This window comes from Mobula hypostoma, chromosome 2 (genome assembly GCF_963921235.1).
Source record: "Mobula hypostoma chromosome 2, sMobHyp1.1, whole genome shotgun sequence".
Classification (NCBI taxonomy): domain Eukaryota; kingdom Metazoa; phylum Chordata; class Chondrichthyes; order Myliobatiformes; family Myliobatidae; genus Mobula; species Mobula hypostoma.
Genome location: NC_086098.1, coordinates 87,892,385 through 87,916,525, shown reverse-complemented (window position 1 = coordinate 87,916,525; position 24,141 = coordinate 87,892,385). Strand labels below are relative to the sequence as shown.

Genomic DNA, 24,141 nt, shown 5'->3' with positions numbered 1-24,141 from the left:
GACATGTTAGTAATTAGGACAACTGTGCCCCCTAATCCCAACAGCCCAATTGCAGGTATTTGGGACCCAAATGACTGCAGGAGAGTTTCTGTCCTGAAAGCCATGCATCAGAATTTGGTGGACCGGTTGACCGCCACTCGATTGCTCGAAGCACAGGCTTGTACCGGAGGTATCATCAATCCAGCAAATGGCAAGCAATATTCCATTTCAGAGGCATTGCAGAAGGAATTAATTGACACGGAGATTGCGGCCAGCATTCAAAAATCACAACAAGCTTACCGAGGATTCCTGCAGCCAGATTCCCGGCTTGCTTTATCAACCGTTGAAGCTCTGCGTAGGAACCTACTGGGGCAGGACCTGGGTCATCGATTCCTGGAGCTGCAGTATCTGACTGGTGGGCTGGTGGATCCAAACTTGCAGAGAAGAATGTCCGTGGACGATGCCTTGTGCAAGGGTCTTGTTGATGAACAGACAGCACAGAGGCTACGGGACGAAACGAAGCACACTAGGAACTTGATTTGTGCAAAAACCAAAGAGAAGATCTCGTACAAAGAAGCCCTGGCCAGAGCTGTTTTTGACTGTCATACAGGATTGAGATTCCTGGAGGCAGTTGAGAGGTTTAATTCCCTAAAATAGTGCTTCATAACCAATCCATCTTCTCCATTCCATCCCTACCAAATTGTTCCTCTGCTTCTACATGTAATGTCTCACCCAAAGCTTTGGCTGGGTAGGTTATAAACATTACAGACGCAGCTCTTTTATGGGATGTTCCTTCCAATTGTTTTTTTTTAATCCCCCTCTTTATTTAGTCCCTTCCCAAGGTGTCGCTTGGGTTTATGTGCTTGACTGGCCTCTAGTACCCATGCCCATTGTGCATTCTTCACAACACAGATCAGTAAATGGCTGTCAACAGATGGGAGTGGGGTAGCAAAACTTGACCCTGTTTTCACCATGACTTTCTCAATTGGGAAGTCACTGCTTAAAATTCAGCAACATGGCAACAGGTAGCTTTAGAGGCAAAATCAATGGGTATGTTTAAAGTGGACATTGATAGGTTCTTGACTGGTAAGGGTGTCAAAGGTTACAGGGAGAAGACAGAAAAATGGGGTTGAGAGGGATAATAATTCAGCCAGAATGGAATGATGGAGCAGACTCAATGGGTCAAATGGCCTAATTCTGCTCCTGTATCTTATGGCCTCTGGCTGTTCAAAGCTTTTGTTCCACACTTACTTGTGGATTATGAGGAATTTTATATCCTCTCATTCATTCATTCCAATTGCAGAAGTGAAGTGTAGTTGGAGGTAAATCTGGAAGGTTTCTGGTGCATGAGGTTCATCCAAACAAACAAGCTGCTTACTCACCGGAGGACAGCTTCCCTCCCCTTACTCTGGTACAGTGATGCCCTTGGCCCGGTTCAGTCAGTTGGCCAAGAATAGTGAGAAGCGGAGCACTGGGAGTAACCAGCAAGTGCCCTGGTCAGAACCTCAGCCAATCATATGATCAAGGAGTTGTGTTCAGACACTGGGCATCTTCTTGCCTCCATTTATGGAGGCAATGCTCCATGACATAATTTTCGGTGTCCTCCGTGGTGCTGGGATTTTATAATTTCAGAGACATTATGATCTGGAATCCACTGGCAGCAAGGCTGGACATAAGAACGACAAGGGGAAAGGTTTGCGAGCTTCTGGGGAAAGAGGATGTGTACAACTTCCTGCTAAGCTTCATTATGTTATGATTCCATCAAAGAATCCTAGCTCAGAAGGGCCGCCCTGTTAGCTTTACGATGCCAATGTCACAATTCAATTCCTACCACCGTCTATAAGGAGTTTGTACATTCTCCCTGTGGTGACATGGTTTGCCTCTGGGTGCTCCAGTTTCCTCCCACATTCCAACGATGTATGCGTTAGTAAGTGTTCATAAGTTGTGGGCATGCTATGTTGGTGCCAGAAACATGGCGACACTTACGGCTGATCCCAGGATATCCTCGAAATGTGTTGGTCATTGATGCAAAATGAAGCATTTCACTTCATGTTTCGATGCACACATGACAAATAAAGCCAATCTCTCTGTTTAAAAAAAAATTTAGAATGTCCTTCCAGGCCTGAGCTTAATAATATTTAATAGACATTTCAACTTGGTCTGGAAGGGCTCGCTACTTTGAATAGTGATAATTGTAGGGTAATATTCTCCTGTGATTCATCTGACTCAGACCACAAGGGAATGAGATATCCATACCGAAACTCTTGGTTTGCCTGACAGGCTATTCTGATTACCAGTACAGTCTGTGTGGGCCTCCAACTGAGGAGGGAATTCATGGCTCAGATTTCCTGCCACAAAATGCTCTCCACAGTCTCCCCTCTCAGGATGCAGTTTCTCTTTGTCACTATTGAATGAGCAAGAATCACATTGAGTGTGAAGAGGAGAATCAAATATCGCTGTGATGATTGTATGCTTTATTATCAATTGTTTGGTGACAATAAAGTAAAGTAAAGTAAAACATTCAGTGATTTAGATTCACGGATCCAAAAGAGTGCAGATGCCCGCTGTCAGATCTCGTGCGTGGGGTCCTGTTTCTGGTAGGAGCAGAACACCAGCTGGTAACTTGTTCCTGTGCGATTCTTTCCTATCATGGAGTCAATGAGGAGAGCATCCACCTTGGTGAGAACTTAATATGGGTGATACCAGATCACACCCGTCACAGTGGCTGATTGTTCCTTTCCTATTTTGTGAATATCCTTAGAGCAGGAGTGTTTTGGGTCATTGGGCAGAAATGAAGAGGAGGAGGAGTTGCTGGAGGGACAGTAGAACCTGCAATTTAAGATTCATTCTTTCTCAAATAGATCTTACTAGAATGAATGAATGTATATCCAGAAGACTCTTGTTTCTATGTTAAATCCAACTTGAAATAAAAAAAAAGCTTATTTAGTTTTTTGAGTTTCCTGTAATTATTTGTCATTGTTTAGATAAAAGAATTTAAAGAAAAACTTTTGAAGCAACCATTTGGTGTGTTTTTTTCAAAAATGGGAAGTACCAATGTAAATTTGTGTCTGTCCACATGAAGACAACTTTGATGGATCTATAGCTCACCACGTCTGGACGAATCATCTTCAACAGGACCTTGCAAACTTTTTTGAAAAGAGTACTTTCAGAAAATATATCACAGATTTTCACATTCTATGACGTTTTTGAAGACTATCACTCTTGGTGTCATCACAGTAAAATTCTGCTAAGTTTGCACTTTTACGTTTGGCCACTTTCTGAATAAAGTAACACTTTTTTCAATGAAGATATGGATTGGCAATTACTCGCTTTTTATTGTCCACTTGTAACCGTATTCTCTGCATATCCTTTTAGCTGTGTCACTTAAACTTTTGTCATAAATTGGCACAATGACTGACACTTGCTTTAATAGCAAATGTAAGAAGTTCGGAAGGGAATCTCAGTGCCCACAATATGGAATGAACAAGGAATCATTTGAAGGAGATGCTTCATGCTTTAACATGTAACCGTCAACTCTAAGTTCAAAATAAGAAGCCGCATTATCAGAAAATGTAGCATGCAGTTTTGTAAATGATATGGCTGCTTGTCTGTGGAAAGGATCTTTTCTATAGTGGGGGAGTCTGGGACTAGAGTGCACAGTCTTAGAATAAAAGGATGTCCCTTTAAAACAGAGAAGAGAGGAAATTTCTTGAGTCAGGGCATGGTAAAACTGGAATTCATTGCCAGAACTAGCTGTGGAGTTTAAGTCTTTAGGTACATTTAAGGTGGAGATTGATGGGTTCTTTATTAGTAAGGGTGTCAAAGGTTATGAGGAGAAGGCAAGAGAATGGGGTCGAGAGGGATAATAAATCAATGATGATGGAATGATGGAGCAGACTGAATGGGCAAAATGGCCAACTCTGTTCCTGTGTCTTATGGTCTATCTGTATATTTATGGGTTGTAGATTGTCTGTACTGGTAGAGCGCCACTGTCATTTCATTTCATTACTTGTAGACACCAAATTATTCTTAACCTCCAGACTAATATAAATTTGAAGAAGTGGTGAAAGTTGATTTCAAATGCGGTATTTCCTGTTGGGTCTTACAAAAGACCAATTGCATTGCAAGTAATTGGAGTTCCCTTATATCAAGTGGTATTATTTTGAATACGTCTTTTAACTCCGCTAGAAGTCAGTAGAAGAGGCAAAGCAAGAGCACGTTGAGAAGGTTGGTGAACTACTGAGATGGGTTTCTGAGAAGAGCAAGAGCTTAATTACGAGACAACACAAATCACCCACATCTGAATCTGGTGGAAGAGAGCCATCACTTTCCCAGCAACAGGTACAGTCACATGAAGATGTCAAGGTTTAGATTGTATCTGGAATATTCTACTTGATCAGTCGGAAGTTTTCATCCCATGCCAGTCTTACAGAATGAAGGTGTAATACGTCTGAAGAAATACATGTTTTGTGTTGTGAAAATAAGCACTTCCTTGGGGGAAGGGCGAGGCCAAGTGTGGAATTGAGTTCATTATATGATGTCATTTTGCCTTAAGGCAGACATGATGGTAATGGTTCACATTTATATGTAGCAAAAAATTGCAAGACATTTCACAAAAGATAATTTAAATAAGATTGAAGATCAAGCCACCAAAGTAGACAATAATGGTAATTGGAACAAAAACTTGAACAGAAGTAAATTTTAAGAAATGTCATAAAGGAGAGGTTTGTGGTTATAAGTTGCAAAGTTTGACAGAGGGAATCCCAGAGCTTTGGATGGGGCAACTTGAGACATAGCTATGGATGGTGGGGTGATGAAAATGAATGATGAATAAGGAGCTAGGTCTGGAGGAAAAAGAGGTAGAGGATTTGAGGAGATTTGGACTCAATTGTGCACTTTATAAAATTGAGTCCAGGTTGAGACTGTAGGTCAAGTTGAGGATATTTATCAGCATAAACCCACTACAAGGACGGGATTCTATCAATATAACTTTAATGGTCCCACCCAATGATCAGTGTTCTTTTTCAGGCAAATTTTAGCTCCAAAAGAATCTTAGTATCTGTTTGGGCATCCTGAAGTGAAAATCCATTCCAAATTATTTTTGGCTTTTGTTGGTGAAAAATTCACCTTGGACTGGGCGATCCTAGTGGTTTGCTCTGGGGATAGTTTTGATTTGGCTAACTACCTGAAGTGTAATTCATCTAATAATTCTCAACAGCAGATTCAGAATACTGTTTAATACCTAAAATTCTCAATTCCAAAACCTTCTAGAGCACTAATACCTTTTTAACCTCATTCAGCTATACAACAATACAAAATGGCTGCAGTTCCAGTTTCAAATTCTTGTTGCAGGTTTTTAGATTTGGAATGTCTTGGGATGTTAAAAGCACCATATAGATGCCAAATATTGTTGGCACAAGCAGGCATTTTTTTGTTTTATTCTAGTGTCAGCTCAGTTCCACATTTGGATCTCAAACTGTATTTACATATTAACTGTAGCATCCATGAATAGTGATACTGCTCCTATTCCATGAACATATTTGTCACTGTTCAACAGGGCCTTGTGGGGCATGTCAAAGGAATGAATGGGTCAACAAATAAACAACTTGAAGATATGTCTGAAATAAATGCCACATTTATCTTAAAATGTTTTCAGTACAAGCCCTCCCAATCGGTAGAAAGTGCCAATTGAATCAGAGGCTTGGCAATTACAGTTAAAAGCTTGGAGGTGTTTGAAACAAAATGTTTAATTATTTTTTAATCTACTATTTGTAAGTAACCTAAGGGGGGGGGTTAGTTAAAGCCAAGGGGGTGGAGGAGGGAGGAATTATCTATAAAAAGAACAGTGAGTGGAAGCATTTCAAAAACTCTTTCAAAGTGATGATGAAGGCATAATGACCTCTTGCATTAAGTGGGCTGTTGCATAGAACATAGAAGAGTACAGCACAGTACAGGCCCTTCGGCCCACAATGTTGCACTGATCTTTTAACCTGCTCCAAGATCAATCTAACCCTTTCCTCTTGCATTGCCCCCCATCCTTCTATCAACCATGTGCCTGTCTGAGAGTATATTAAATGTCCCTAATATATCCACCTCTACCATCACCCGGCATTGTGTTCCACACCCACCACTCTCTGTGTAAAAAAGCTTAGTCAAATGATCACATTTGTTTATTTTTATCCTATGTTACGTCTTGTCCATTTTTATGATGGTCTGCTTGCCCAGTCTTGCAGATATAGTGTTCACATAGGCACTAATGATTAGAAAAATAGGAGCAGGAGTGGGCCTTTCAATATGATCATAGCTGAACCACTATCTCACATATATTAGGTGGGCAATTGAATGTTTCATGCGGAGGAATTGGACATTGGTTTAATCCCTCCTCTTCTGACCCTCAAAACAAAACAGTGAAGATCCTTCCCATCAGTGAAGGAGGAGGATGGAAGAGCTAAGGTGACTTTTCATATCTTGTGGCCGGCTCAGGAGATCTGCAGTGGGCTGCAGCTGACCCTTGGCCCAAGCTGAGAAACCAGTCTCTGATTTCTAACCCAAGAGCTGAATCCATTTACCCTTTGTAATCCAGAGAGGAAAAGTTGTTTCTTTGTTTTTCCTTTAATGGACTCCCTTCCCCTAATGGTGCTCCTGCCATGAATTTCACCCTGCTTAGATCATGCTTTCATTTGAAAGCTGATCACGATTGAATTTTTTCAGATATCTTCAATACAAGGCCAGATGAATGAATGTGGGGTTGATTAGTGCTCAAGTATATCCCCTTACTCAGAAGATAATTTCTTCCAGTAATCTTGAGTGCAATAATTCGGGATACTATAGATTCAGTCAGCATAGGAGGACTTTGCCCCATTGTATCCCTGCTGTTACTTTGCAATTAATCCCATTCCCTCACTGTTTCCTTCTAGGAGAAAAGAAATCTTAGCCTCAGGGTCGCTGATTCTACGGACGTGGGAACAAGAGCCAACTATTTTGTCGGTTTCAGAGTTGATCTGGAACTTAAATCAATCTTTTTGCCTTGTTACTATAACTATAACACCCCACCCTAACATCTACGTATTAATCTCAGTCCTTTGATTTGAATCGCAGCCTCGACAACTTTTTTTTTAAAAGAGGGTAATGGGTTTTCCACAACCAGAGGTTGTGAAATCACCCTTGAGCAGTGCTTTTGATGGATGCATTGCAGAAGATTCCATATGAACTTTCTAAATCTCAAACAAAATAGAGACTTTTATCTGAATGAAAATTTAAAGCAAAAATTGCTGGAAACACTTAACATATCAGGCAGCATTTGTGGAGAGAAGAACAGAGTTGCTTAATAAACTAACCTGAAACTCGGATGCACTCCACAGGTGCTGACTGACCAGCTGAGTGTTTCCTGCAATTTTGCATTTCCAGTATCTGCAGTTCTTTTGGATTTCTCAAGTGAATCCATATCAAGTGATATCTTGTTTGCTTTCAGGCACTGCATATGGAACTATCAAGCAAGAAGGACCAAATTGCTGAAGCTATCCACACAACACAGATATTCTTGGCGAAACACAGTGACAAGTTAGTTCATCGTTTTTCTCTGCTAATAAAAACCTCAGCCATGTGTGGAGTAAGACTGGGCGTGCACAATTTAAATCTTGTTCTTTTTGTTGGAGATAGTATTCCTTCCAAGTCAGGTGCAAGGTGTTATCACCTAAGAGTTCTTCATGTTGTATAGGAGCACATGCTGGGAAAAGAAGAATCACTTATAAAACCAAAGCAACTTTAAAAGTTTCTGACGTACACTCAATGGCCACTTTATTAGACACACTAGTTCACCTGCTCATTAATGCAAATATCTATTCAGCCAAACATGTGGCAGCAATCTATTGCATAAAATTGTGCAAACATGGTCAAGAGGTTCAATTGTTGTTCAGACAAATCATCAGAATGGGGAAGAAATGTGATCTGAGTGACTTTGACTGTGGGATGATTGTTGGTACCACACTGGGTGGCTTGAGTATCTCAGAAAATGGTGCTCTCCTGGGGTTTTCATGCACAAAAATCTCTAGAGTTTACAGAGTGGTGTGAGAGGCAAAAAAAAATAAAGTGAGTGGCATTTCTGTAGGCTTAAACATTTTGTTAATGAGAGAGGCCAGAGGAGAATGGCCAGACTGGTTCAGGCTGACAGGAGGACGATAGTAATTCAAATAACCATGCATTACAACAGTGGTGTGCACAACATATCAAATCTTGAAGTGGCTGGGCAGCAGAAGACCACAGGTGTTTCATGCCTAATAAAGTGGCCACTGTTGAGTGCAGATGGCGATAGTTATATTATCGAGGTGCTTTAAGTTCTATTGAAGTCCTTGGTGTGCAATTCACAGTAATTGGTGTCTTACTGCACAAATATACATTTCAGATTATTCAACAGGACAATTAACAGGTAGAGCTCTTGATCCCAACGTTAATCTTACTCCAATCTTGACAGCTTCCTGTTTAATTCTCTTTCTGTGACATCCCCAGAATACGTCTAATTTGAATTAGTTTCAGAGCGAACCTGAGATCCCTTATTAGTTCCAAAAAAAGACAGATTCACTTGGAGTTTTGACATTCTTATCATGGACTTCAACCCTCAACCCCTCAGAACTGAGTATCTGATGACAAGCTAAATAGCAACATTTCGGTGAAATTCTGATTGGATTACAGCATAATAAGAGTTTATGAGTGATACTGGATCAGTCTTGATACACATTCTTGCATGAATTCCCAAAACGTTTGATGTTGCCTGAATAATACCTCTGACCTGGGCAACTGCCTGGTTCCATGGATGAAGACAAACTATATTTACTTGCGTAAGGTCTAATCTCTCTTAAACATTTAGTGGACAATGAGTTCCCCTTTGACCAAACAAAATGTATGATACATCTTAATTTTTTTCCTGATATATTTCTCCATCACAGTGGCAAGACTCCAATGTATTTGATTGACTCTATGCAATATCGAGGAACAGTACAGGATGCAGAACTGGCTATGCAATCAGACTACATTCTACCGATGCTATTGAAGACTTCCTGAGTTTTAAGACTGACGGTGCCTCTGCCCAAGCTGCTTCAGCACAGTGCTGATGACGGGTCTCAGACTAAAACATCAACTGTTTGTATTCCTCCATAGATGTTGCCTGACCTGCTGAGCTTCTCCTCAATTTTGTGTGTGTTGCTCGGCGTAGTTAATAACCAACATGTACTTGGCCATGCCAAATATTGCTTAAAAATGTCTTGATCAGCAAATACAGGACAAATCTGAAAAATATGGAAACACTCAGCAGGTCAGGTGCTATCAATGGACAGACGCTGTCAGAATGACATGTGTTCCTCTATAGCAGGGATTCCCTTCCATAGACCCCCCGGTTAATGGTGAGGCTTCACGGCATAAAAAAGGTGAGGAAGCCCTGCTCTATAGTGTTCTTAGTGTCACAGATCCAAATCATTGATTGATTCTCTTTCCATACACGCTGCCTGACCTGCTTAGTGTTATCATCATTTCTATTTTTGTTTCAGATTTCCAGCATCTGCAGGTGTTTTTTTTTCAAATTTCCAGGACAAACCCATTCTGGCTGTTTGCTCTCCAGTGTCAAGCATCTGCAAAGTGGTGGCATTGTCAACTGGGCTGGAAAGGAGGTTTCCTTAGGATCACAAGGCTCCAAACCTCGTCAGCCATGGTTTGAGTATGCACCAAAGAGCTGAATTCCAAAGATGGGATGGGAATGACTTCCCCATGACATGAAGACTGTCTGCGACCAAGTGTGGGCTGGAGCTTTGTAAAACTGAAGTCTGTGGGCAGCAGGGAGTAAACACTTCAATGGTTAGAGCTGTAAATGCTCAGTCATTTTAGCACCCGCCCAGGATATCACCTCAGGTGTTCCTTCAGGAAATGTCCTGAATCCAACTATATTCAGCTGCTCCATCAGTGACCTTTCCTTCTATTGTGAGATCAAAGTGGGCACGTTGCCGATAACTGTAGAGTGTTCAACTTTATTCATGACTACATGAAACACTGGACAGGGCAGCACAGGGAAGGGCCTTCAGCCCACGAAGTTGTGCTGAACTAATTCAATGACTAATCGAGCACCTAACTGAACTCGTCCATTCTGTCCACATGATGTCCATATACCACCATTCTCTACCCATTCAGTGCCTTTCTAAATGCTTCTTGAATGCCTCTATTGTATTTGCCTCCACATTCTAGGCACCCACTACTCTGTGTTTTAAAAAAAAATCGCCTTACGCATTTCATAGAATGTAAAACAGTACAATGCAGTACAGGCCCTTTGGCCCACAATGTTGTGCCAACCCCTTAACCTACTGTAAGTTCAGATTAACTTTTCTCTCCCTCATCACCCTCTATTTTCCTTTTCTTTGACCTCACCCTTTGGCATTAGACCTTGCAACCCCAGGAAGAATTTACTGGCAGTCTCCTCTTTCTGTCAGGTCTCCCTTCGACCTCTATCGCTCCAGGTAACCCTGGGTAATTTTTAAAGTAAATGCATGTTCAGCACAGCATTGTGTGCCAAAGGGCCTGTATTGTGCTCTAGGTTTTCTATGTTCTAATGCATCATAAGTGGCCCAATCTCAGTTTTTTAAAGCTGCAGCACAACTTTCTGACTCTCGAACTTAACGCCTCGACTAAGCAACTCAAACTTTCTTTTCCGCCCTATCAACTTGTAAAGCACCTTTCGGGGAGCTATGTATGACCCCAAGATCCCTTTGCAGAACGCTTCTTCAAATGAAGCAGTGTGTTTGTGGCATGCTACACCAAGGCTGGAGAACCTGTGGCACACGTGACCAAAATAGGATGCGCAAGGATTCTGTTGGCACGTGCCATGCAGTGCTGCCCCTCAATTCTGAAAACCCCACCCATAATAAAAAGATGCATAATGATCGTCTTTATTGCCAAAAGAAGGAGTGAATTATTTTTTTTCAACCAGGAGCAGTGAGATGTTTTCACAGGAAAAATCTCACGCTGGCTTGGCACCAGCTCAATGGTTGCGAGAACATGTGACATTAGATGATGCATTTGGAAATCCTTGCAAACCTGGTGTACACATCAATATTTGGATAGTAAACAGTCTGGGCCAGTTGACATGGCTTTGCTGTGGTTATATTTTTTCTTTTGTTTGTGAGTGAACACAGGATATCCTGTGTTAATAATGGTAAATACTGTATATAGTTTAGCACCTCCATGAATATTTATTTTTTGGCAATAAAAGTATTTATTTTAGTAAACCTATGCTATTTAAGTTTATCAGTGAGATATTTTAAAATAATGTTTACCCTTTTCAGCTTGTTCAGGATGTCAGATACACTGACAAAGAAACAAAAATGTTCAAATGATGCAACTAGCAGCAGAGATTTCCAAGAGTGGTGGAGTGAAAGATCTGGTGTGATTAAAAAGGCTGATAAATTACTATGTTCTGAAGCAATGTTGTGTCCCGCAAAGCGGCGTTATAAAGCTGTTCGTAGATGGCTTTGCGGTAGAAGTGAGCAAGAACAGAAAGACAACACTGTACTGTAGCGGTTAGCGCAATGCTCGTACAGCGCCAGTGAGCTAGGTTCAATTCCCGTCACTGCTTGAAAGGAGCTCGTACGTTCTCCTTGTGACAGCATGGGTTTCCTCCCATATCCCAAAGGTATATGTGTTAGTAGGATAATTGGTGACTTGTTGTAATGGGGCAGAATGGGCTTGATGGGCGGGTGGGGGCTGTTACAGTGCTGTATCTCTAATAAATAAAAAGAACACATTTCCTGAGAAATCCACAGCAAAAAATGCAGTCAAATATTTAATTACTAACTCATTAATCAATGATAATCTCTGGTCAAAAGTACCGTGGCACACATGAGAATTTTTCAGAGGATTATTGTCAATTTCGGCACACGCTCTCAAAAAGGTTTGCCACCCCTGCCATAGATGATATTCAAGAGCAAACGGGGAGTTTGCAAATGATACGAACACCAGGTAAATTCCAGGCAATGACTGTCTCCCTTGACATTGATGTTGATACTGGGCAGCACACAGCATAGCGGTTAGTGCACCAACGATCAGGTTTCAGTTCTTGCATTTTGTCCGTTCTCCCTGTGACCATGTGGGTTTCCTCCAGGTGCTCTGGTTTCCTCCCACACTACAAAGATGTACAAGTTAGGGTCATAAATTGTGGGCATGCTATGCTGGTAATAGAAGCATGGCAACACTTACAGGCTTCCCCCAGCACATCCTCAGACTGTGTTGGTCGTTGATGCAAAGCAATGCATTTCACTGTATATTTTGCTGTTTCAATGTACATGTGACAAATAAAGCTAATCTTTATTGGCATTACCATCACAGAGATCCTGTCATCAATGTCCTGAGGTCATCCCGGACCATAATCTCCCGGATCAGCAAAATAAATACTATGGTTACAAGAGCAGGTAAGAGGCTGTGTATCCTTGGGCAACTCATCTTGTGACACTCCAAGGCCATCCATAAGGCCCAGATCAGGAGTGCAATAGGATATCCTGCAATTGCCTGGGTGAGGGCAACTCCAAGTCTCAAAAAGCTTGAGACCATCCGGTACAAAGCAGCCTCTTGACCGGCACCCCATCAACCATCCTGTATGTACTGCACACTTTCTCCACCACTAGGACACAGTGGCATCAGTGTGCCTCATCTACAAAATCCACTGCAGCAGCTTGCCCAGGCTACTCTGACAACACCTCCCAAGAGGTGTCTGCCGCCAAGAGGTAGGAGGGTAGCAGAATGGATAGGAACACCACCAGCCGCAGGTTACACATCATCCTGAATGATCCACTGCTGTTAACCTACCATCAAAGCAGATCTATGGTAGATGCCATCTCTCTGGCGCTATGCCTATCTCTGGAGCATCTGGATAATAAAGATACCAACGGGAGGCTAATATTGACTACAGCTCTGCCTTCAATGTCATAAATTTCAAACAACCTCCTCTCCAAGTTCTGAGACCTGGGACTCAACATATTCCTTTCCAACTGGATCCTTAACTTTGTGATAAGTAGCAATCAGTAAGGGTAGACAGCAACATTTCCAACATGAATATCCTCAAAACTGGTACTCCACCAGGCTGAGTCCTCAGATTCCTATGGTACTCCCTAAACACTCATGACTGTGTGGCCAAATTGGGCTCTAACTCCAACCACAAGTTTGCAGATGACACAACTGTTGTGAGTCAAATTTCAAATAAAAATGAGTCAGAGTAGAGGTGGAAGATAGAGATCCTCATGGAATGGTGTCATGACAACAACTTTTCCCTCGGTGTCAGCAGAACAAAAGAGCTGATTATTGACTTCAGGAGGTGGGGTGAGTTGGTGCAGATGCTCCTGTTTAGATCAATGGTGCTGAGGTGGAGATAGTTGAAAGCTTCAAGTTCCCGAGTGTGAACATTGTCAGTGGTCAGTCCTGGCCCAACCACATAGACATCACAGCCAAGAAAGAACATCACTGCCTTCCTGAAGAGGCTAAAGGAGTTTTTAATGTCCTATTTGACTCTCACCAATTTTTATAAATGTACGATAGAAAACTCCCTAAGTGGATGCACCATGTCTTGGTCTGGCAGTTGTTTTGCCCGAGGCTGCAAGAAACTACAAAGAGTTGTGGGCACAGTTCAGTCCATCATGAAAGCCGTAGACTCCATCTACACTTCTTGTTGCCTTGGTAGCCAATATAATCAATGATCCGACCCATCCCACACCTTGTCTCTTCTCCCCCTCATGTTGGACAGAAGATCAAAACCCTGAAAGCACGTACCACCAGGCACATAAAGGACGACTAAGTAGTTTGCTAGTACTATAAGATGGACTCTTGACCTCATAATCTATCTCCTTATGGCCTTGCACCTTGCACCTTACTGTCTGCCTGCACTGCACTTCCTCTAACTGTAGCTCTTTATTTTGCATTCTGTTACTGCTTTTCCTTTGGTACTGGCTCACTGTGCTGATCTAATGAAATGAACCGGATGAATGTAGAACAAATTTTTCACTGTACCCCAATACATGTGACAGTAATAAACATCTTCACCAATTTATATCTTTGCTCTCACATTATCGATGGGTTAAGATTACTGGAACTCTTTCTCCAAAAGCACTGTGCCCGTACCTTCATCAGAAAGACCACAGTGAATGAAGCAAACAGCTCACTGTCACCTACGACAGAAATGTGCAGATGGGCAATTAATGCTGGATTTCCATGAACACCATGATCTTGAAAATTTTTTTTTAAACTTCAGGAGTATGAGGGCATGGAATTAAGTCATCTATTTCTGATCTGAATTCTTTAATGACCAGATTGTCAATGTTCCTATCTACATTAACTTCTATATATATACACATCAATTTCTATACCACAGTTGTAGCATTTTTGTTAGTATAATGCTTTATAGTGCTGTGTGACCCGCATTCAATTCCCGCCAGTGCCTGAAAGGAGTTTATATGTTCTCCCTGTATATGCATGTTTCCTCCAGGTGTTCTGGCTTCCTCCCACTTCCAAATATGTACAAGTTAGGATGTGCCATGCTATGTTTGCACTGGAAGCATGGTGACATTTGTGGGCTGCCCCCAGCACATTCTTGGACTGTGTTGGTTGTTGATGCAAAGCAAAGCATTTCACTAAATGTTTTGTTGTGCATATGACTAATAAAGCTAATCTTGTCTTTTCTTAAAAAAAATCTCTCTTGGACTCTGAACAGACCTCTTGAACAAAAAGATGGATTCTTGACCTCACAATCTACAAATCTACCTTGTTATGATCTTGCTCTTTATTGTTTACCTGCACTGAACTTTCTCCGTAGCTGTAGCTTTTGCACTTTATTCTGCATTGTTACTGTTTTATTTTGTGCTACCTCATTTACTGTGTAATAATTTGAACTGTATGAACAGTACAGAAGTCATGCTTTTCACCGTATCTTAGTATATGTGACATTAATAAATCAACAAGAGCAACACGCACAAAATGCTGGAGGAACTCTTCAGATCAGGCAGCATCTATGAAGAGAAATGAACAGTTGATGTTTCAGGCCACAATCCTTCTTCAGGGCCAATACCAATACCTGTTTTGTGATGGTATTTTAATGGTGAGTTATTACAAATAACAAATTTAACAAAATATTTTACTTCCTTCTGTAGAATATCAGAAGATGATAAACTACAAACAGAGAAGCAGCTGGAGGAACTTCAGGAAGCTTATGATAAATTGTGTGAACGGTCTTCTGAGGAGCTCCATTATTCTCAGAGCATCCTGGATGAGGCATCAGGGGAGAAGGTAATAACCGAGACTTGGGTTCAGGCAATGGTTTCAGCTGAATTTCTGCAACAGAGCAGAATGTGAGTGCAGATGTGCCTCCTCAGTAATAACCTGAAAAGCTGTGGCAAAAATAGAACATTTAGCCATTTGCTCGGCATTGCTGATACGCAAAACTATAAGCTTGAGTGGTCAGATTTTTTAAAAAATAATGAGGTTAACTTTCTTGTGTCTGAGTGAGAAAGATGGATCTATGACAAGGAGCCAAGCCGTTGTATGCTGCAAACATGAACAGCATGGTCATCATAATGGTTTTTACATAAATCTTACTGTTCTCTGTAAACAGAAGCATGGTGCTTAAGCTCCAAAAAAAAACACCATGCATTATTTAAGGCTAAAAATAACACTCTTTTTGCTTCTTCTTACGACTAACCCTTTTAAGTACACGGATGACACTTTTGGGTTAAAAGGAAATGCATGCCGGACTTAAATAAGTTACTTCTTCTATCGACATCAATTCTGGGCCTCACTTTTACTGTTGCATCGCTAACATTCATCTCCTGGGTAAGTGAACATTCTTGTCTTGTCACACCAGCACAGCTGAAGTATGTTTGGCATGAATGTATTCCGAGGTAACGATTATGTGCATTGTGTTTTGTTAGCACTGTCATTTTCCCTTCTGTAACATTTTAAAATGTTTTTTTTTTCCCCTTTTCAGAGCTACGAAGCCATCGCAGGGGTTGTTGACCTGTCAACTGGAATAGTTTTTCCAATCTTCCATGCAATACGCAGTGGTCTTATTGATTATGACACAGGTGTGAAATTGCTGGAAGCACAGATCATTGTGTCAGGCCTTATTTTTCCAGAAACGAGATGCTGCCTTGACTTAGAAGAAGCTTTGAGGTGCCAATTAGTCGATGAACAAATCTTCAGTCAACTGAAACAACTGAGTAATGCTGCCAACTATACTTCAAGTACCTTAAGTGGAACAGGTGATGTTCATCCTGCTGTTGTTGCTTATGCTCAGAATGTACATTCTGAGGTCTTAGTCATCAAAGTACTTGAGGCACAGCTTGCAACTGGAGGACTGCAAGTACCCAGCACTGGTGAGAAGATCAGTCTGGAGGAGGCTTTCCAGAGAAAATTCATCACAGCTCAGCTGTACTTCAGACTTATCGAGAGACAGAAAATGTGCAAGGAACTGATTGATCCCTGTACGAGCGAGAAAGTGTCACTGATGGAATTAATGGAAAGAACGATTGTGGATAAAGACACAAAACTTAGGCTGCTTCCAGTGAGACGGCAAAAATCAGGAACGATCACTTTGAAGTGTGGCAGAGAGACCAGTGTTTTCCGGGCGGTCCACGAAGGCCTCATCGATCGTGAAGTGATGATCAGGCTTCTGGGAGCTCAGTTGTTTGCCGGAGGGCTCATTGATCCTCAAACTGACAGGCGTCTCACAGTGGATGACGCATTGGAATGTGGTCTGATCGATCACGATACTGCTTCGGCTCTTCTGACTCATCAAGTTCAGACTGGAGGCATAGTCAACCCAAAAAGTGGTTGCAGGGTAACCATGGATGAAGCCATACAATGCAACTTAATATCTTCAAGTAGTGCTCTTTTAGTGCTGCAATCACATAAGGTGTTTATGGGCCTTATTTGGCCTGATTCTGGTGAAATATTTTCCATAGATACGTCTTTGCAGCAAGGGGTGGTAACAAGTGAATTAGCTTACAAAATCCTGAGCAACAGGCAAAAAATAGCAGCCCTTTACATTCCAGAAAGCTCACAAGTGCTCACTCCTGAAGAGGCAAAAGTGAAAGGTATAATAGACCAGAAGACAGCACGTGTCCTGAGCACAGTACAGATCCCTGACTTGATGCCCCATACCAATGGCTTTCACAGTCCCTCTGCAGATACTTCAGATTGGACTTCACATTCGGAAGTTGAAACGCACGATGCAAGCAATGCTGTAGATGCCGAAGAAGCAGATCAAATTGAGAATGCGACTCAGAATCCGATAGAACTTCAGCAGAAGTTCGTGATTGATATAATGACGCACAGCTACATGGATGCAGGTACAGGAAGGAGGCTGCTGTTGGTAGATAGTGACTTGAATGAAAAAGTTCAGATGGTAATGGAAGCAAGTTCTGAATGTGATCTCATTGAAAACTGGCAGGACTGCTTTCGCAATCAGGAAGATGAACCACTTAAGGATCACTTGGAATCCAAGGGGATCTCAGAAGATAATGGAGCTGAGAAAAGTCATAATTATTTTGAATCACTGGAGCCAGCATTTGTGAGAGGAAGGAAGCCCAGTGCTGCATCCGGTGAACACAGTGGCAGTGTGAATGGTCAAGAACTGTACTGGATGCCTGACCTGCAGCGACTGCCAGTCAGTGACAATGGGGAAGGCTCTCATTCTCAGACAGTAGATGCTGCAGTTGGTACTGACAGCCTTGACGCAGGGAAGACAGTTCAGGCAACTGAAACTTTACAGAATTCTGCAGAATCTCTTGAAGCAATACCAATTCAGAGAGCTTCAAGTTCACCTCCAGACCTGAATGAAAGGATTACACTGGCAGTTAATTCTATTGGAAATGAATTGGAAAACCAACTGAAATGGAGTGTGAAGATACCAGAAGGTGATGCTACTTCTGACCTTTCTCAAATGATGAGCACAGTTTTACAGACTTCAGATTCTGGTGTACAAGAGGAGGTGACTACTACCCTTCCCAAGGCAGCTGAAGTCATGCAAAGGACTCCAACTGGTGAATTGTTGCCAAGGGGATTCCCTCCACTCCCCTTGGAAATGGACTTCCAAATGGAGTATGGTGAAGACTTGAAGAAAATGCTGGGCCTTGAGGAAGGTCCTTTTTATCAGGAGGGAGAACAATTTTTCAGCAAGACTCAAGATATTAAAGACATGCTGGTGATTTCTGAAGAGTGTGGTAGAAGGGATTTGAATGATGAGGAGCTTGTAGATCCTTCATGGATAGAAGAGCAAAATAACTCAGGAGGAAGATGTGATGCTCCTGTAACATCAGGAGAACATTACCAACACTTAGCAAATGGAACTATGCAATGGTTTCCTTTGGAACAGCAGGTTCCAATAGAAGGAGCTGAGATTATTCCACATCCATTGGAATCTGAGGCAAGACCAAATGGAAGTAACAAAATAACATCAGTTCCAAGTCTAGAAGACATTGCAGACACACATGAAATGGTGGACTTCGTTGGTACTACTATTGTATATGGGCTGAGTGACGACATAATGGATGCTGCATTGAAGATAGAGGATGAAGTAGAGTTTGTAGAGTTTGATACAGATGGCACTAGTGCATTTGATGATGAGGTTATGTTCGAGGACACAGATCTTGAAAGCCAGGTGGCCCTTCATAAATTTGTGGAGGAAAGCAGAGGTTCCACAACTGACCAAGGTAGTATGGAAGAAGTTAAGGATGCAGTAACGCCATCAGGGGAGGAGAATCTCATTGAATACTCACAATTAGGTCCAATGGAAACTGGGACCAAAAGTAGACACACTATGGTTGGTACCGAGAGCTGTGACAGTGAAAAGCACAGGGAAATAATGGTCATTGAAACATTGGATGATATAGCAGATTTAGATGACAAAATGGTGGTAGAAGAACTGGCTGCTGTGAGTGACATATCACAGAATGGGAAATCATATCATTGTATTGAAAATTACAATGATGATGCAGTGGGAAATGTGCTGTATGGATCCTTCCATGCAGATATGGACAGTAGTATACACCAACATACAGATGACAATAGCAAATGCTGGAAGAGCAAAGCAATTGTGAGTGTGGAGGGACTGGAGTGTATTGCAGAGACCCAGGAAATGCAATGGTCTGATGACGACTTCACAGGAGGGAAAGAAATTCAAATAATTAATCCTGATGTTGAAGGTTTTGAAGATTTATTTGAACCTTCTACACCAATGCCAGAGGATGAAATGATTTTTCTAAATGGAGGAGGTTTTACTTTAGATATTGATGAACAGGTCCAGAGCAATCAACCCTGTGGCCAAGATTTTGGCCCAGTCAAAGGTCAAGACCAAAGCCAAAGGGAGATCCGTAGTGAGATGATCCAAGAAAGCCATCAAATCTTTGAGCTGGATAAATTGATGGGTAATTTAATGAACCCAGATATGACAGTGATGGACAACAGTTTAGATATTAGTGCCAGACAGCAAGAAAAGTCAAGTGAACGTGCAATGTTATTGATGAATGCTGAAGGTAGCTGTATTGAAAGGCGCTTGTCTGACTTGGAGGAGGAGGAGGAGGAGGATGATGAGGAGAAAGAGAATGAGGATGTTGGACAAATAACTCCTCTTGAGATGGTAAAAGACACAGAGTGGGACAGATTCATTTTGATCAAACAGCTCAAATCTGAAGTTGAAGCAGGTGGAATATTTGACCCCGTTACTGGTAAGAGATACAATCTTGATGCTGCTTTGGAGCAAGGACTTTTGGATGAGGAGATGGTTGTGGATATTTTGGTTTCTCAATTCCAAGATGGAGGAATCACTTCAGAAGAGACTGGTGAAAATTTAACTCTTTATGAAACTGCGGTGAAGGGGATCCTGCAAAGTCATGTGGCCATCAAAGTATTAGACAAGCTGGGTCTGATTGGTGGATTTTACAACTGTCGCACAGGGGAAATAATGGAAGTGGCTCAAATTTCAGAACATTTGGTAAGTAATGAACTGCTGACCAAGATTTTGCTCTCTGAGAAAGTTGTCTCTGGGGTTATTCACCCAGAAACTAAAAAACTCCACAGCATTAACGATGCAATGAGACTTGGTATTTTGGATTCTTCTACTGCTCTCCATATGCTGGAAGGTCAGGTTGTTTCTGGCGGCATTGTGGACTTTCATCGAGAAGGTCGATTATCGGTGGCCAACGCCTTGAGGCTCTGCTTGGTGGATGAGGCACATGCTGAACAACTGTTCAATATTGAAAAGGCCAAAAATAAAGAACAGGTCGATGAGGTGACCAGATTGAGGGCTCTAAGCTACCAGTTCGAGATGCACGGAGTACTGGATCCACAGACGGGGAAACCTTTGTCTGTGCTGGACTTGATCAACGGAGGATTTGTGGAAAGGGATGCTGTGCTGAATGTTCTCCATAAGCAAGTTGAAGAGGGTGGCATCATTCAGCTTAAGTCAGGGTTGCGTCTCTCTGTGATGAACGCTCTGAGGCATGGTTTAATCAGCGAAGACCTAGCTGATGACCTGCTTGAATTAGAAGCATCACGTCGGAATATTTGCAATCCGAGTTCTGGGAAATATTTGCTTCCTCGAGAAGTTAGTTTAAACCCATCAGATTTTCCATTGGAAGTGAAAGAGAACCTGAAATCAAACCATATTTTCAATGAACTTGACAAAGTAGAATCTGATGTTACTCACTCACTTGGTGATGGATTAACAAAAGAAATTAAATTTTCTGAAAGACGGGGCAGTATTGATTACAATCACTTGGATGATTTGCCTTACTCTGATTTAGTGAAGTTAAGTAACGTAGATATAGAAACTGGGCAAAGGTACTTACAAGTCAAATCTCGCCAAGTCTCAGTAGATGCTGGTAAAGTTGAAGATAATCTGAAGGCGGCAGATACAGATGTGGCTGCTGCTCATAGCCATCAGAGGAAGGATTTAAATGATCAAATGTTGGGACCTGCAGAAGACAGCGAGGACACTGTGCAAGGTTTTGGAACAAAAAATGAACAGAAGCATAGCAGAAGCTCTGTGGTATCAGGTTCGGAACGTATTTTTCTTAGCGGTGAGCTTCCATGGACTGGAAAAGCTTCTGCAGAAGATCTGCCTATTAACCAGGTCAGCATTCCACTTAAATCTCCAGATGTTGAAAGTTCTCTGCAAAGTGACTTCTTCACATATATTCGGGAGTGCATATCAGAAATACTGCCAGCAGGTGGAATATCAGAATCATCCAAAAAAGAAGACCTTCTAACCAGTGAAGAGAAACTGAATGACAAGGATGGAAGAGTGGAGGCAGAAATATTTATGGAGGAAAGTTGTGTGGAAGAGTTGGACTTGAACAATACAGCAAGTACCACTGAGATTCAAGATCCAATTAATTATAAATCAAGCAATAAATGGGTTAAGGATGTTGAGAAAGCATCATCTGATGTGAAGTTCAGTTCGTATGAACAACAAGCATTGTTAAATGAGATGTATACAGACCATCACTCCATTGATTGTGATGACTCTTCGGGAGCACCTGGACAGAAAGAAAACTCTGAGATGGCTGTGGGAAATATGTTGTATATGGAGCCTGATGTCGCATTGAAGAATGGTCCAAATGATAATCTGCAGAACCCAAACTATAAACCTGAGATGAATAGAAACATTCAAGAACATAAGACCTGTGAAACATTGAAGAGCATTGTGGATATGGAAGCCAAGGGAGAGCTTGTGTGTAGGACGAGAGAAACCGAGTTTGGAATATCCAATATTTCCAGAGCAAGAGGAAATGTGGGAGAGGTGTCAGGCCCTAACTCTCAAAAATCATGTGCAGGATCTGAAAACCTTTTGAGCCAAGACAGACATGAAGGATTTCAAGTAATAGATGCAGGAGATCATGACTTTGGGAAGTCGTTGCAAGGAATAGCACAAGTATCTTTAGAAAATGAGGAAAAGATCAGCCCAGTTTTGAAGGAGAGTTGTGTCCTTTCAGAGAACACAATAGATCAAGGTGAACTTTTGGAAAATACTGATGTTCACAGGGCTGGAGTGAATGATGAAACTGATACAAATAAGAAAGGAGATGAAGGATCTCGACCTGAAACCTCAACTGCCTGTTCCCCTCCACAGCTGCTGCCTGATCTGCTGGGTTCCTCCATCAGTTTGTCTTCAGCTGCTAATCAGAAAGTGGAACACTGCAGTTCCATGGAGCACAGTACAGAAATGGTACATATTCCTCCAAAGTCAGCTCCAAGTGAGACGGCGTTATGTGATGACACTCAAGGGGATGTAAAAAAGATGGACCTCCTGCTTGATTGTTTGAAACAAGCATTTTGTAGTCAAGCATTCAGAGAACCAAACAGCTTGAGGGATAACAAAATGTTGAAAGCAGCAGATTTGTTTGCCGGTTTGAAGCCAGAAATGCTGAGTGAAGAAGTGCAGGATATGTTCAGCAGTTTATCTGAAGGCCAAGTTCCTTGCACTTTAGAAACTCAGGAACTGACCAACAGGCTCACTGATGAGCTTTCCGACCTCATCAGACTTGAAATGCCTGGTTTGATGGAAGACGAGCTCCTGAAGAGTCAAGTGAGGGAAACGCTTTGTAAAAGTATTCCAGTGCTCTTAAGTATGGAGGGAGCGCTGCAAAATGTATTGTGGCAAACAGTCGAGGAGGGTAAGGACAATATGAATCAATTAATTGAAATAAAAGCAAACAGAGGAGGTGATGAGAGTGGGGATTCAATGATGCCTTCTGGCTATAACACTGGTGGCTTGGAATCTGAAGCAAGCATTGTGAAGGAGGTTATTTCTGATGGCACACCAAACAATGATAACAAAGGTGACGATGCCATGGATGAGATGAGAGTACAGAAACAAGTAGGTGACGTTGCGCTGCAGTCTGTCAACACTTTAGGTGAAATGAAGGTCTTGGAAGATGCTCAGGATAAAGCTACCTTGGAGGACAGTTCAGATATGATGTGGATTTTCAGGAATAAGCCCGATGGTGATTTGAAGGAAGAACTAAACTTTGGGCAAGCTGTAAGTGAGGATGCAGGTGAGATGCTGCCACCCAACTCTGTTAATAAAATTAATCTGCATGGCAGTAATCAGGAAGACACATGTAAACTGCCACCAGGCAGGCATGAAGATTGCATCGTAAAGGAAATTATGCTGGAGGGGCAAAATATTAATGAAGGTAAAGATGAGGATGTACTGGTGCGTTCATTTAATGGTAAAGATAAACTTCACAAAGACGTAGAAAAGGAAGATGGAATTGATACTGCATCAAGTAGTGCCTGGGATGCACATGTGGTGAGTGAGAGGGAAGTAAAATCAAACAGACAAGGCAATCATGAGAATGCAAGCAAAGATTCATTTGCAGTGATACATGGTAATCCGGATGTAGCCAAACAACCAGAAACCATTCAGGAGCAAATACTCAAAGAAGAGTCTCCAACTCATTTTTGGATTGATGGGAATAGCGATGACACCAAGGGAATAGCCCCTGACCTTGCAAGTGAACAAAGTACTGACACACACATACATGAGGTGATGCAATCTCACACTGCAGCCAATGAAACAGAACGGCTGATGGCCAATGGGGAGAAGAGCAGCATTAAAGATGGAGCACAAGAAGTCTGCCATGGGGTGGCTGAAGGAAACGCAAAGGTCAGTAATTCTTGAGGTACTTTGAGTCAAGTTTATTGTCACTGACATATCTTGTGAAATTTGTTGTTCTGCGGTAGCAGTAGAATGCAATACATAAAAAATTAAAATGTTACAATGAAAACATAAAAAAATAAATAAATAGTGTAAAAAGAAAGCAAAATATTGAGGTAGTGTCCATTGACCATTCAGAAATCCGATGGTGGAGGGGAAGAAGCAGTTCCTAAAACATTGAGTGTGGATCCTCAGGCTCCTGTACCTCCTCCTTGAGGTACTAATGAGAAGAGGGCATGTCCTGGGTGGTGAGGGTCCTTAACGATAAATGTTATTTATTGAGGCATCCTCTTTTGAAGATGTCCTTGGTGGTGGTCTGGGGAGTCTTGTACCATGATGGAGCTGGCTGAGTTTACAACCCTCTGCAGCTTTTTCCTATTCTGTCCTTTGGAGCCATGTTACCAGGTGGTATCATTTAACTCGGCTAA

The 24,141-nt window shown here is 41.8% G+C and overlaps 1 protein-coding gene across 13 annotated transcripts in view; it reads left to right on the top strand.

The window, feature by feature from the left end:
• Positions 1 to 24,141, top strand: part of dst (dystonin) — a 637,976-nt gene that overhangs the window by 341,414 nt on the left and 272,421 nt on the right. For 9 of the 13 annotated variants that reach the window (XM_063040140.1, XM_063040054.1, XM_063040095.1 and 6 more), the window contains 4 exons: positions 4,168 to 4,320; positions 7,451 to 7,539; positions 15,147 to 15,282; positions 15,980 to 23,662. In XM_063040140.1, the coding sequence (XP_062896210.1) occupies positions 4,168 to 4,320; positions 7,451 to 7,539; positions 15,147 to 15,282; positions 15,980 to 23,662 (8,061 nt within the window). The remainder of the gene's footprint in view (positions 1 to 4,167; positions 4,321 to 7,450; positions 7,540 to 15,146; positions 15,283 to 15,979; positions 23,663 to 24,141) is intronic. The other 4 variants (XM_063040111.1, XM_063040127.1, XM_063040122.1 and 1 more) reach the window with 1 other exon arrangement.